The sequence below is a fragment of the Cariama cristata genome, unplaced genomic scaffold, assembly GCF_000690535.1.
Source record: "Cariama cristata isolate BGI_N322 unplaced genomic scaffold, ASM69053v1 scaffold44745, whole genome shotgun sequence".
NCBI classification, from domain to species: domain Eukaryota; kingdom Metazoa; phylum Chordata; class Aves; order Cariamiformes; family Cariamidae; genus Cariama; species Cariama cristata.
In genome coordinates this window covers 18,567-32,986 of record NW_009617784.1, presented here as the reverse complement: position 1 = coordinate 32,986, position 14,420 = coordinate 18,567, and the positions used below count along the sequence as shown (strand labels likewise).

The 14,420-nt window shown below is 38.2% G+C and overlaps 1 protein-coding gene across 1 annotated transcript in view; it reads right to left on the bottom strand.

Annotated features, from left to right (window-relative positions):
• Nucleotides 1–314: 314 nt before the first annotated feature.
• The window catches only part of LOC104156746 (fibrillin-1-like), a gene marked incomplete at both ends in the record, with an annotated part of 32,398 nt that continues 18,292 nt past the window's right edge, over nt 315–14,420 (bottom strand). Inside the window, 5 exons of the mRNA XM_009700626.1 lie at nt 315–451; nt 2,707–2,859; nt 4,124–4,246; nt 8,864–8,986; nt 11,153–11,278. Of these exons, the coding sequence (XP_009698928.1) occupies nt 315–451; nt 2,707–2,859; nt 4,124–4,246; nt 8,864–8,986; nt 11,153–11,278 (662 nt within the window). The remainder of the gene's footprint in view (nt 452–2,706; nt 2,860–4,123; nt 4,247–8,863; nt 8,987–11,152; nt 11,279–14,420) is intronic.

Below are 14,420 nucleotides of genomic sequence, written 5' to 3'. Positions count from 1 at the left end.
GTCAGCCTGGCCTTTTTGACAGACGAAAACATGTGAGCTCAATGTTCAGCATGGCTTTATTCTTCAGGATTATTTCAGTTGAAATATGCAAATATGACGTACATACATGATTTCTATGTCATACAGGTAATAACACTTCTCACAAATTTGCCATTATAATATAACAGCACTCACATACATTCCATGGCATAAAACAGAGAGGGCGCACTGGTGAAATGGCATACTTCACTCTTTTCATCCTAAATTATTCTAATGTGTTGCAAACAGCCATTTGAATAAGCCTCCCTCCCATTCTTTCCTGCCATCATCCCCACCAGTATGTCTAACAAATCAAAGATATCAAGGTTAACGCTTTTAGCCAGAACTGCTATAGTTTGAATTACATTAGGGATCTTACCATTTCCTCCTGCAGTCATGCCAGTTCCACTGCTGCACAGAGCCTGATATTCAGCTGGAAAAATATTAAAATACTTACTGGAATATTCTTTCTTAGCTCATTGCTTTCAGTATCATCATTTACAATATGCCAATTAATTATTCCAATGAAATAATATGCCTTTCAATTATTCTAAAAACATTAATATCCTCACAGTGTTCTGAACCTGTGCAACATTTTAGCAGATTCAGGGTCTGCATCTGTTCATGAAGATGGATGAGTAAAAACTTCACATAGTGAACTGAGGCATTTAGGAACAGACATAAACTTCATGCTGGCCCTCCTAAACAAATGAACCATAACATATTCACAGCAAGATTCTCCAGAATACATACCTCCAAGTCCTAGCTCAAGGTGCATATTCAAAGTGATCACAAAACAGAAAAAATTTTCCTATAAATCTAGCCCATATTTAACTCCATTTAGTAGACGTGTCTTCAGGAGTTCATAGCAGATCAAGGATCTCTTATCGTTAAAAAAAATGATTAAAGTATGTATCAAAGTATCTGAAATGTCTCAGTTACCACTGGGTTCAAGTTCTTCTTTTGAGTTCAGAACAATTAACAGAATAAACTGACAGCTAGATCAGCATTAATTGTTGCCATATAAGTCAGCATTTTCCAAAATATTTGCACTTTTATAACAGCCCAAATAATTACACTGCTAAAATTAATAAATATTAAAAATATTTATGGAATTCGCTGTCTTCTCTTTAATGAAAATTGCACGCAACATACCTCCCAATATTATCATAACCGGCATATTAATATGTACCCCTCTTTGAATCAAATAATCACTGCCACTGTATGTGAAAGTAGACCTGATCTGGACATGCATCAGCAAAACTTTTAGTCTAGAATGGCAGGAACTTCTGCAAAGAGCTTCTGAGGAGCACACAGACACAAATGTCTTCCTTTCAGGAATTTTTTTTCACTCTCTCTGATACAATGCTCCTCTCTAAGAAATCTTCTCCTTCCCTCCCCTACTCAAAGCCCAAAGAAATGCTACATGAGCATTCTCACCCTACATGAGATGGCATTTTTTTAACAATTGAAGAGGTGGGCAAAATAACATAGGAAAAATAGTTTCCACATAAGTACATGTTCTGCTAAAGTAGTTCAAATAGAAAAAAAGAAGTCAAAAGTTCAAATATAAAAAAGTTTAAATATAAAAAAGAAGTCTCACAAAAGATTTCAACTCTACTGTACAATAAGAAGGGCCCACTGATATCAGCAGAGGCTGCTGGAAAGGTTCCTTGCTATTCTGCTAATATGTCCTTGGTGTTTTGCTGTTCTAAACAATACAGCATGTTATAAAATTGTGGTCAGCAAGTTCCCGATGAAGAGCTCACAACAGCTCAACCAGTCTGATTCGTTCCAACTGGTTTTGTCTCCCTACTGCTTTTCATAAAGCTATCAGTTAAAACTGAGATTTAAAAAATAAATCTAAAATTATTTTTGCCTACAAAGCAGATACCATGTTAGTATGAGATGCTTTTGAACTACGTATTGAATCGCATATTTTGTTTATATGCAACAACAAATTTGGTGAGTGAAAAGAATCACTCAACAAAGTTGGGCTTCAAACTAGCTCCCTGCAGTCAGTCACCTCCATGAAACCAGGGTCTCTTTATTTACTGGCTTCACAACAAGGACTGTGTCAGCACAGTCTTCTTGGAAGAAGTGCTTTCCTAAAAGCAGATTCTGCCCATGAGATTGATTAGGATTGCTTTCTTGCAAGAGAGAAGTTACGTCCTAGACAACTTTGCTTGGTGGGGATTTCAGTGACAGACTCAAGCATTTTCAACCAACTTAACTGGACGTTTGTTTTTGCATTGACTATCCAAAGGTTAGTTACTATATAAACAATTTCAGATCACTTGAAGGATATAGAATTCTGGCAGCGAACATCTGACTGACAGGTGTACCTAAAGATTTGAATATATGAATTACTCAAGATGCTGGCATGAATAACTTGAGTTCAAAATTATATTTTTTGTTATCTGCACCTATCAAAATAGTTTGTTGTTTGAAAATCTGTTTTAATGCAAGTAACAACTCTGGACCCAGATATTGTCATTTCCTGTCAGCCTCAGAAAATTCTCTCCTGTACTCTTCCAAAAGAAAACCAGTAGATTGCTCAAAATATACAACAATGTAACCCTCCTTATTTAGGGTGTAATGTTAATACAAAACTGAACTTTACCTTCCTAAAAATAGTTTATCAACGTAAAGCTTAGATTAGAATATATACCAGTAAGTATGTCGTACCTGAATTTTGCGCTGGGCAGGGCTGACAAGGCTCCCCAAAGGCATAGTCAGTGCTGGCACAACAGCACTCCGATTTTGTAACTGCACCAGTTAATGGTCTCACACATTGTCCTCTCTTGTAGCCACCATAGCATGTGCTTCGCATATGTGTATCTGAAGAAAGAAATCTCTCTTAATCCTGCCACAGTCATCTATACAAGTAGTATTAAATGTAGCTCAGGTGTCATAAACTGTAAAATAGTTGTCAAAACAAAACATCTTTTACCATTTCCCTATGCCTTTCACCAACCTATACCCTAACTCTACTCAGGACAGGAAATTCTTCTTCCTCATACTCCTAAAGTTCAGACATACAAACTAATGAATTAGTGAACTACTAGGGGAACAATCAATACTTAACCTTGAACTAGCAAGAAGCCATGGGGAAAAAGGACAAAGTCTCTGCCATATGACAGGGACATTACTGGCTTGTAACTTGAGAGGCCCACCAGCAGGATCTCAGAGCTAGAACCAAGTATATCGCAAAACTTCCGAAAAAAACTCAGTACTGTTTACTTTATTCTCAGAGTTGGAGGACTGATTTGATTTTAACAAGAATTACTTTCTCTCCCCCTCCCAACCTTGTTAGTTGTCTCTGATTCACCAAGGCTAAAATCACCACTGGTGCAACACCCTGGATTAAGCCCACTAAGGCCACATTAAAGCTTTTGTTTTCATTTTACACTTGAAAAAGGCAGAATGAGAGAAAAAGGAAAACCTGCATAAGAAAAAGATTGCAAAATACGCTGTTGTTAAAAAAAAAAAATCTTTCTTTGCTTGTAAAAATCAAAGAAAACGCCAGAAAACGCCAGTAATGCTATTCCAGTGCATAAAATTTTAAATGTTTATCTTTTCAGGTCCAGGGGTGACATTTCTTACATTTTAAAAACTAGCCCACAATGGCTGTCAGACACATTAGAATTTTAAAATCAAACTCCTCAAACATCTTTTGCTTGTAGAGAAACAGGCAAAAGTGGAAAAAATATGTCCCACTTTAAAAACAGGTGAAAGAGTAAATCTTCAAGCTTAGTGACAAATGAAGAATTTTACATTGACAGAAATGGGGCAAATTCTCACCTACTCAAAACTGACACAGCAGTACTCACCTCCAACAGCACTATGCTGTATACAGTCTACCTGACCTTGTGATTTGGCCCACACATTCTTTCTCTTTAAATGCAAAGAAAGAAAAAAACAAAAGAGCAAAGTGGGCTATTACAGTAAATATCCCGGAGCTATTAGTATCCACCATAACTACCACCCATCAATCTATGAAAAAATGGTAAATTCTACATTCAAACTTGATCTGTCCATCAGCCTAGCATTAATGCCTTAACATTGGTTAATTGAGACTTGCTACACATTAAGTTTGGCTTACCAACACACACGCGTCCGTCCAGTCCTACCGCAAGGCCAGGGAAGCATTCACATCTGAAAGAGCCATCAGTATTCACACAGCGCCCGTTCATGCATATTCCAGCTGTCTCACACTCATCGATGTCTGTTGGAGAATAAAATGAGCTTTATTACAAATTAAATCACCTAGTGTTCAATGCCTGGCTGAAACTTGCATTTGTGCAGCTTATTTTCAATGTATCCTACAGAAAAATATCAGGTGTAAATGGAAACTAGTTCAAGTAAAGGTTTTATTAGGAATAATGATTAATTCACTCTATGAAATGGAAGAAGAAAATGCAAAATTCAGGAGAAATAAACAGAACAAAACAATTTTGCGCTCCTTGGAGAGCAAAAAGTGACTAAATTTTCCTAACTTGTTCCCAAGAGGTATATATTCCAATTTAAGAGTCATTCAGGAAAAAACATAATGGGAGGAAGGAGGAAATTGTGACTGCTAAGACAAAGGACTTCTGTAGCATGTAACAGGGCATCCCCTTTCTGTGTTAACAGTTAGTTCATGCTGTAAGAAATCAGTTCAGAGAGCAAATTCAATCTTTCACCTCCTCTATCAGGTGCCTTCACAGGGCCACCAAAGATTTTCCCTTCCTCCTGCTGCGGGTTCAGTTTTTGGAAGCACATCTGAATTTCCAAAGTCAAACCCTACCGGCACGTAGTGTCTCTCTGGTGATCTGCATGACAATTGGGTTTTCCTATCAGATGCTCATTACAGCCTATTTTATAAACTTTCAATGGACAGACTGCACTCCAGTCTTTAAAGGAATTTGTTAATGATTTGAGCCTTGAGCAATTGCTGAGCACAAGATACCATCTTTGCCCAATAATAGTGCATTGAACAATAAGGCCCTTAGCAATGGAACATAAAAATGAAGCCTTATAATATTAGACTATCACAAAGGGATTTTAAATTAGTAAAAAATTATATAGGGTGCGTATACTGTTAATAGTAAGATCATTCTCTAGATACAGAGAGCATGCCATTATTTTATAAGTGATTAAGAAAAGGGGTATTTAAAATATTGTTTAGAAGTATGTATAACCTTTATAAAATAATCACTTCATAACAACTCCCCATAATATATACAAGAGACAGTGTGTGTGACAATTTCCTTTTTTCTGACCTTAAAAGGGCAAATTGAGAGTGAAACACCTCTGTGTTTTACTTAGTTTGTGTTGTTTGGCATAAAACATGGCCTGTATGATCCAAGATTCCTTTTTCAAACTGCATTTTAAAATAGAAGTTATATTTAAGTACACGGGCTCAATTTGTTTCTACTTCATCCTGTAATCTTTTGTTCTGTTTCACACTAATCTTAAATGCTTCTCCCACTTTAAATTGAGTCCTTACTCAGCGTAAATAAAAACAGAGTTGGGACTTCAAAATGTGCCCATACTATTTAACGGTGTACACAGTTATGTTGTTAAACAACACTGAACTCCTTTGACAGATACAAGTTCTCCTAAAAGGAAAAACACCTGCAACAACAACAAACTTTCCTTTTTTAAGGTTACTTATAGAAAGAGAAAGGCAAAGTTACTTTTTTCCTTTTCCTGTAGTTAATTTTTTAAAAAGATTTTGTAAGCTCGTAAGGGGTGAAATGTGCAATCCATTTTCTTTTGCACCAATTTACAAATGTGTTGAAAATACTGTTATAGATGTTTTAGAGAAAGGTAACATGGGTCACTTAGAATTGTGCAGATCAGCTGAAAACCTGGCTCCAGTAAAGATGGGGTAAAAAGTCTCTGCTTTTACCAGGGCTGAGATTCCACTCAGTAAATCAACTGCACACGTGGGCATAAAGTCCAAATTTCTAACCTTGCCAAGGCCCCGCTGTCTTCTGTGGTAAAAGTCGTCATTTGGACAACTTAAAAAAATACTAATTTTTCTGATTTTTGCCAGAATACCTCAACCTGGTTCTGGAAAACCAACTAATGAACTCATTCTCCATGTCAAATGAGTTTTTGCCTTTTCTGCTTAGCTTGCTCAGTAATGCCAGCTGGGTACACTAAGTCCTCTAATTTTAACCAGGAAAAATTTACTCAGACTACTAAACTGCCACTTCTAGTTGCCTTGCAATAGCTTTCAATTTGGAGAATTCCTGTTTGATCTAAAGATGAAACAATGCATGGAACAGAAATAATGCTTTAAACCTCTGCCTGCCTGATGTAAGTATTTCTGAAAAATCATCAGCAAATCATCAGCGAACAAAGTTAATGGTGAGTAAGTTTAGTATGTCTTGTATTACAGGGAATACACAAGACTATGGTGTAACATTCTTTTTTGGCATGTTACTTCATAAAGCCTGAGTGGAATTTTTTACCAGACAGCCAAGCATATGCCCTGTACTTATACTTAAATTCCAGTTTTATGGAACTAACTGTCAATTACAATATCCCCAACTTTGGGTTAGAAATTCTTCTTAATAGTTCAAAATTCAGCTTAGAGTGCATCAAATGAGACGTTTGTGTTGCACACTGCAATTCTTATATTCCTTTGTCAATCCCCTAAAGAGTTTGCCAAAAACACGTGTCCAATTCCATATCAAAATTGCTCAGACCGGTAGCCAATTTGCTGCTGAAATGTCAGTTTGTGCATACACACATTCCCAATGTCCATGAGCACTAACTGCATGTGCAAGCGTGGGCTTAGAGTTTGAGCTTGCGTAAGATCTTAATGCATTCACTTCACAAACAAATTCAGAATATGTAGTGTGAACAATAACTGTTTCAAAGGCTAACTGTTCTGTAGGACAGAAGTTATTTACTCTGTACATATGGTGTGTACACAAAAGACTCAATAAGGATAAATGTTAAAATGTGCAGGAAAAGACATTATTAAAGATCAATCTTTTAAACTTTTACTAACATGCCTGGAGACATTTACCAGAGAGTTGTGCTCTCTCGAGCCACTACATTCCTGGGAATTATTTCATGACACTTTGGGCAAGTGGAAGAAAGGAGACAAATATGAAGTTAGGAAAAAGTGTAATTTGGGTGTCAAGGTCTCAAAATCTGGTTTGATTTTGACCCAATAGCAATTTTAACACATAATTAATGTTTGCTTGTTCATTGACAGAGAACAAGGCTTACTGTAAGTGTTGAAAAGCAGTGGGAGAAATCCTTCATTTTACTATAAGATCTGTTCCAACTTTCAGTAGGAATCAGTTGAGTTGCCTGCAATTTTGGATGATTTTCAAATATTCGTCCTTTGATGCACAGAAGTAACGTTTCTCTAGGGCCAGAAACCCCTTTTTGGCTGTATCCATACTCCTGTTTAGCCAGGAGGCATGTAACTGAGGCTGTGAAGTTGAGTATCCCTGGTTTCTAAGTAGTTTGAAGCAATTTACATACCATCTTCCTGGATGGCATTTCAGTGCACAGACTGATGTAAAAAAAAAAAAAAAGAAAAAATACCAAAAGATGCTCAAGGCAAAAATCAAGACAAGCATTTGGGCTGAGCTTGCATCACTGAGTAACATCCCTGCTAACAACACAGAGAGCAGCCAGTGGTCTTTGGGAACACGACTGGCTGATGTGCCAAGGCCTGATGGGCATTGAGATCTTCCCTGTCAAGTCTGAGACCAAGTCTCACTGCCATCCCATACACAGATCAGCTGGAAAATAAGCTTTGGCAAAGCACAGACATCCACGTACCACTTGGAAAACAGGTAAGAACGGAAATAAAGCAGATTGCTCTAAGTGGCTGAAGGCTGCAGCCAACACAGCCAGTAGCTGTTAAGCTAAGGAGACACTTGTATGGATCTGCACTTTTGTTCATTTCAGAAACTGAAGAACAATTCATTCTCCCAATCAAAACAACCCTATTACGAAGCAAGGATGGGGTCATCTCTCCTCAGAAATACATGATTCCCCCATCTGAAGGATGGGTAGCACTGTCTTTCATATTTAGTACAAAAGTTATCAAATGCAAGAGAAGTTTCGGATGTTTCACTGGATTTATTGGCCTGGTTTGGATCTAAAGTCTAAGTCTAGACACAACAGAGTTGAGATTTAAGACTGGTACAGTGTTCAAGAAGCAATAGGACCCAAATTAATTTATTTTTCATGTCACTAACTCTCAAAACCAAATTATTTATTCAAACATTTACTTTGGTTATTGGTCCACAACAAGATGCTGCTGTGTAACCCAGTATGACTTTTTTTTAAGTTTGCCAAAGTGTAAGTAAGCACTTTTTCTGCCTCGATTCCAAGAGTTAAAAGATTTAATGTCTGCATCTAGGTCACACAGAGCGCTGGGCACTCCTTGGAGATGCTGTATTGACTAGGAACATCCAGGCAGGAATGGGAGAAAAACCCAAAGAAGGCAACAAGCCAGGATGTTTGGGTGGCCAAAGGCAGAAAATTTTAAAAGGCTAAACACAAAAAGTGAGACATACTGGAGCCAAACTGCAGACCTCACAGGCAAAAAAACCTGGAGTTTAACTAGGTCAGATCACAGAGTCCTTGATCAAAGAATATTTCCCACTGACTGGTTAGGGTGGTTGCTCAACACTGTGGAGAAGACCGAGTACTGTCTTGCACAATGACAAATCATTTTAGCTGATTAAAAAAGCACATCTGACAAGAACTCTGCCCAGTATTTCTTGTCCCCAAGGATCACTGTAAGGAAATAAGGCGATTCTGGAAGCTACCAGAGGGATATGAGTCACAGGCTTTGGGAACCCATAATTTATTTACTCACCTCTGCAATAGCGTCCATCGGATGCTAACTGGAACCCTGGTTTACAAATGCATTTAAAACTGCCATCTTCATTGATGCACATCCCATTGAGGCACATGTTCCTTATGCTGCATTCATCCATATCTGAAAACGTGCATAACAGACATAATGCTCATAACATTTAAGTAAAAGAACTCTTACTAGTTATATACAAAAGGTAAACCTTAATTTCTTTCTTAGTTGTCAGAGGTATATGATAATCAGAATCATATGATGGGATATACTGCACTGTCCTAGAGGATGTGTCAGAGCAATAGCTCCATTTTTTCATAAGGAATCATTAACATATAAAGGTATGCATCCAAAAAGAGCAAAGAGAATGAAAAATGGATAAATGAGAAACTGGACAGTTTAAGAACTGCCAGTTGGTAAAAACCATTAAAAAAAAGTGAGAAAGGTATGTAATTGAAGAGGATTTGCAATCTACATGTAAATAGAAGCTAGGTCAGAAGCAGCCTCCCATTTGGAATGCTAAACACAATTTTACGTTACTAAGAAGACCTGAAAGGGGAGGAGTGGGCATTTGTGTTTCGAGTAAAAACTTTTGTAACCTCCCTTGGATGAGTCTAAGATTTATGATGTGGGAGAATTCCCAGCACTGTGCTCAAGCATGCATTCTGTGGGCACTTTCATCATCAACTTCCATTTAAAATAAAACCTACTCCTTCCCTGGATTCAGCACGACAGGTCACATAGGAGGGTAATCACTAATCGTAGCTTCATACTAGCATTATTCACCCTCCGACCTAATGACATAGCGTGAGGAATTCAAACAGGAAAAGGTGGAGGTCCCAGACACTGCTGTTCTGAACCCTGCACAGTTACTGATATACACATATAGGAAAAAAAAAACCCCACACATCACCACAAGTACAGAGAATTCTGTGCTTGATTTCAGTAAGCTAGTAAGCTTTTATTTCCTCTTAGTCTTTATTTTGTCCTGGCACTAATGAAATCACTTTTGGACGTTACATCAAAAAAAATCAGCACTATTTACCAGTTTCATCTAAAGGACTATACACATTTACATCAAGGTATGGCACAATGCCATGGTCTTTACTGATTAGTGTGTGTGCACATGTATTCCTAAGAACAAAACTCAATACATTACAATGCCAGAGATGACACTGTTTCATAAGTGGATGCAACAGACATTCTGGCAACATATGTAATGGAATTAAAAATGTTTTACCAGACTGCCGATGTCCTGGTTCTTATTACTATTAGCACATGGTATTTGGTGGGAAAGGAAGAAGTCAGAATCGAGTTTTTTTCCAAAATATATTCATTTCCAAATATATTTAGTCAATATAGTTCCATAATAAGATACTTAAAAGCAGCTTATAGTGCTAAACTGTATCTAAAAAAGAGTCAGGAAAAACAGAGTCTTAAAATGTCTGTCTCTAGCAAGGATTAACAGAATCACTACTAGCACATAAAATCACTGGATCATAATGACATTACAATATATTCGGAATCGTGCTATTTTCCTTAATATTGCAGCTGTCTTGGACAGAAATTACATTTCTAGACATTGTGTGTTTTCTTTTTACTTACAGGCTAAGTCAGACAAAAATAATTTATGATTTAAAAAAAAAAAATCATGTATCTATCCCAACCAGGAATTTTGGCATTAAGTCTTCGAGCTGAATCACTGAGATAATATTCTGCCAAAAATGTTTCTAAGAACAGTGCTTGAAATTCCTTTAACGTATGAATAGATCATTGGGAACCCTCCCAAGGACCTTGGGAAGCATGATAAAGAACATACTTCTTTTCCCCCCCTTTAGTAAAGGTCTGGGAGGTAGGAACACATCAATTATGTTTACAAATTTTTCTTAAAACAGTTTTTATGGGCCAGACCAGACTGCATCTACATAAAACACATTGCTAGTCACCCAGTAAGATCCCATAAAGTGTGCTGTTAAACACACAGTAAAATCAGGCAGCATGTGACTTGGGCTTCATTTTAAAATGTACCACTCCCATCAAAGAAACTGCATTCTGCGATAGTGGTATGTGCTATTTCTCCTGCTGGACAGACATCCCGTTGAGGATTGCCAAGCCAAGGCTCCAGAACTGGCTGCAAAAGACAGTTTACTTGCCCTCTCAGATACAGCAAAAGGTATTTAGAAATTTGATTCCTTGGTCCTTCCCCCCTACCACCAGAGGTCCTTTTCTTTTTCATTGACATGAATAACTTCTTGCAACTGTAATTACTGATATGAAATCACTTCAGAAAAGTCTTACCTTCACAGTTTTTCCCATCAGCTGCCACTTGAAAGCCAGCATTACATACACAGTGAAAACTGCCATCTGTATTTATGCATCGTCCATTATTACAGATACGACCATTCTGTAAACACTCGTCAATGTCTGAAAGCCAACCAAAAAGAAAAATAACATTTTGGGGCTTTTCTTTTTTATACTCAAGAGGAATTTTCCCCATTTCCCCTTCCCCTAAATTTTTAACCCTACATTGAAACTATATTCACCTGAAAAATGATTTGTTTTGATTTCCACAACCAAAAGTTATGGGGATGGAAAATGTTCATCAGCCTGAAATTTCAAGTTGCTGTGAAAGAATTTCAGTGAACATCACCCTGCAGCTTTCTCAAACAAGGATCAGACCCTTTCAATTGGTTTTTTGCATTTTTGTTCATCATGAAAATATTTTTACTAAAGTTTAACTTAACAATAGCTAACTACTGAAGGACAGACGGGGGAAGCTTGTCTTTTGCTGCTGCTTTGTAAGATAACAGGAAAGTTTGAGACTTTCCCACCTCAGAAGATCTTTCTCCTGCTTATTTTATATTTGAAACATCAGCTCCTCATTTCCCTCTCTCTGCAGGAGGTGCTTGGCAAGTGCTTTGGAGGACCTGAATAGTGATATCACACGAAGCTGGCAGCTCTCCCTCTCCTCCAAAAGAGGGGAGAGGAGATGCTGAGACAGACTGTCTAGACATTTTTCAGATTTCTCAGTGTTCTCCATCAAGGCCTGGACCATCTCCCAGAGATTCCTGCACACAGGGGACTCTGCTCACAGAGATCTCAACCAGCCCATGCAGACCTATCTATTGTGCAACCATGCTGTCTTCCCAAATATCCTGGGGGTGCCCTTCCCCAGGCCCTCTCTGCAAAAGTGTATTGCTGCAGAGGAGGAAGCGGAGCGCAGGGTGTACGTCTAAATGCCACTGCTCTCTAGACATCTGTCTGAGGCAGAACTGATGCCTCTTGAATTTCTGAACCTCTATTTGCCTTCTCAGGAGCACTGTAGTTCTGAGAAGCTACTAAGAAATCCCTGAAAATAACTGTTCTGCAAGCAAGCAACCAGGCCAGCAGAGGCAAGAGCTGCTCAATGACAGCACACTGCAGCAGCAGCTTGCAGCCCTCTTGACCTCCAATAAAAATGTAGAGGCTTGATAAACCTCCCCTCGTTTGATAAACAAGCAATATTGATCAGTAATGCATAAAAGTGAGTTTTCCCTCTGCTTAGTCCATTTACCCCCACTTTTGTGGCACTCAGTTGCACCTAAGCCTGGCTTCAGCTACTCCACCAGTTTTCTTCCTTAGGACAGGCAAAAATGCTACAGCATCTTAAAATTATTCTGGCCTTTTACTTTTTAGAGTTGATTAGGATTTGTACTTTTATGCATCTTATGCCATCTAAATCATGGTGCAGAAAATTAACACAGAATCTCATTGTTCTTTATGTACACACAGCTGACCAGAGACCCACCACTAGTTTAGGTTACATTTCTAATTTTCAAATTATGAAATAACATTGTGGATTATTTTTTTGCCTCCCCTCAGAGAAACTTGCAAAAATCAAAGCTCCTCTTTCACTGGCATGTCTGTAATCACTGCCATCTCCATGGAAGGTCTGACTTCCTCCTCTCAGAAATGTCAGGTAGATTGTAGTAAGCACTTAACTATTAAAGCTTCGACTCCCATATATTCATAGTTAATCATCATAGAATTTCACTTTTAAGGTCCATTTTACATGCCCTCTTCTGCAACTGAAAAGCATTTTTTGTTTTGATCACTAATCATAATGTGACATCCTTATTCATCTATGTCTCCAATTAACGTATTCATTCAGTCAAACCCCTACTAGAATTATAATGGATCCTAATAACAATTGAATCAGTAGCTTTCAATGTGGACTGCAATGTTTAATCAGTCACCTATCAGACTCATCATGCAGAAAAAATCTTCCCCTTGAATCTCAGAGCAAGGAACAGATAAACATCTGGTCATTATGGAGACTTCATTTTTCACAAATGGATGTAAGGAATACATTTGCAAAAGCATATCAGCACAGACACATTGTGTATGCAAAAATAAAACCTCAACACACAAAGTAGTCATGCGAAGTAATTTTACAGCAAATGCTGATTTTGGCAGGCACCACTGCTATATGCATATTTTGCCAAATGCACGCCACAAGCCTTTTTCTTTATCCTAAAGCCGTCCTAAAAATTCCTTCAGAAAACAAAGATTCTGCACATCGTAGCATTTTCTGAACTGCCTGTCAAGCAAGCACAGTTCCCATAGACTGCAATGGAACTGCTAAGTGACCGCACTTTAATGCCATTAAGCTACTGGGCTTCTGACAACCATGTGTTTGTGTAATGAATCAGTCAAATTAAAAGCGTGTGACAAAAATGACTCATGAGTAAATTCATCACCACTGAGACTCCACTTCAGCACTCCTTCACCACTAGTCAGCTGAACTATGAAGATGCTTCTGCAACATGGCTGTTTGGCAGCAATTAGGTCAAATACTCCCAGCAACATAAGGCAGCGGTATTGGCTCTGCATGTCCTCTGGATAAGAGTAAGCTTCTGTACCACAAATACCTTTCTGATTCAAGGAACAAAAAAAAATTGCACACTAATACAGATAGCTTTCTTACGGCTTTTTAGACACTCTCTGCTTCAGAATGAGTGCACGCTCAAGGAACCCTCCTCTTAGTGCAGAAAGCAAAATATGAAGACAAGCTGGGACTCTGAGCATTCAAACATTCTGTTTCATTTAGATGCTTCATTTCTTATGGAATATCAAAGTAGTGATTCATTCCCCTGCCAGAAGTCTCTCATTATGACTTAACTATAAAGCATTGCATCCACCTTTACAGTCAAATTCCCACCCAAGACAGTTTGGGAGCCACAGAACCCTGGCAGAGGGCTGACCACCAAGGAGCTACACATTCCCCACTCCCATAGGAAGACAGGATGAACACTATCAGGACTATTGTTGAACCTGGCCTTCAAAACACCAATAATGGGGATTCTACAGCTTCCCCACCTAGAACTTCCCAGTGCTTCACTACTTTTCCATACCTTACTTAAGTTTGCATTGCTGTATTTTATATTTAGGTCTTTCTCTGACAGTGGGCAGGGATAACACACAGGCACTGTGCTCTTATATTTACCTACTGGAAGACTTATCTTCCCCCTACCTCTCTTAGTCTTTTAACAGTCTTTTATAGGTAAAGCATTTCTCCAAAAAACAG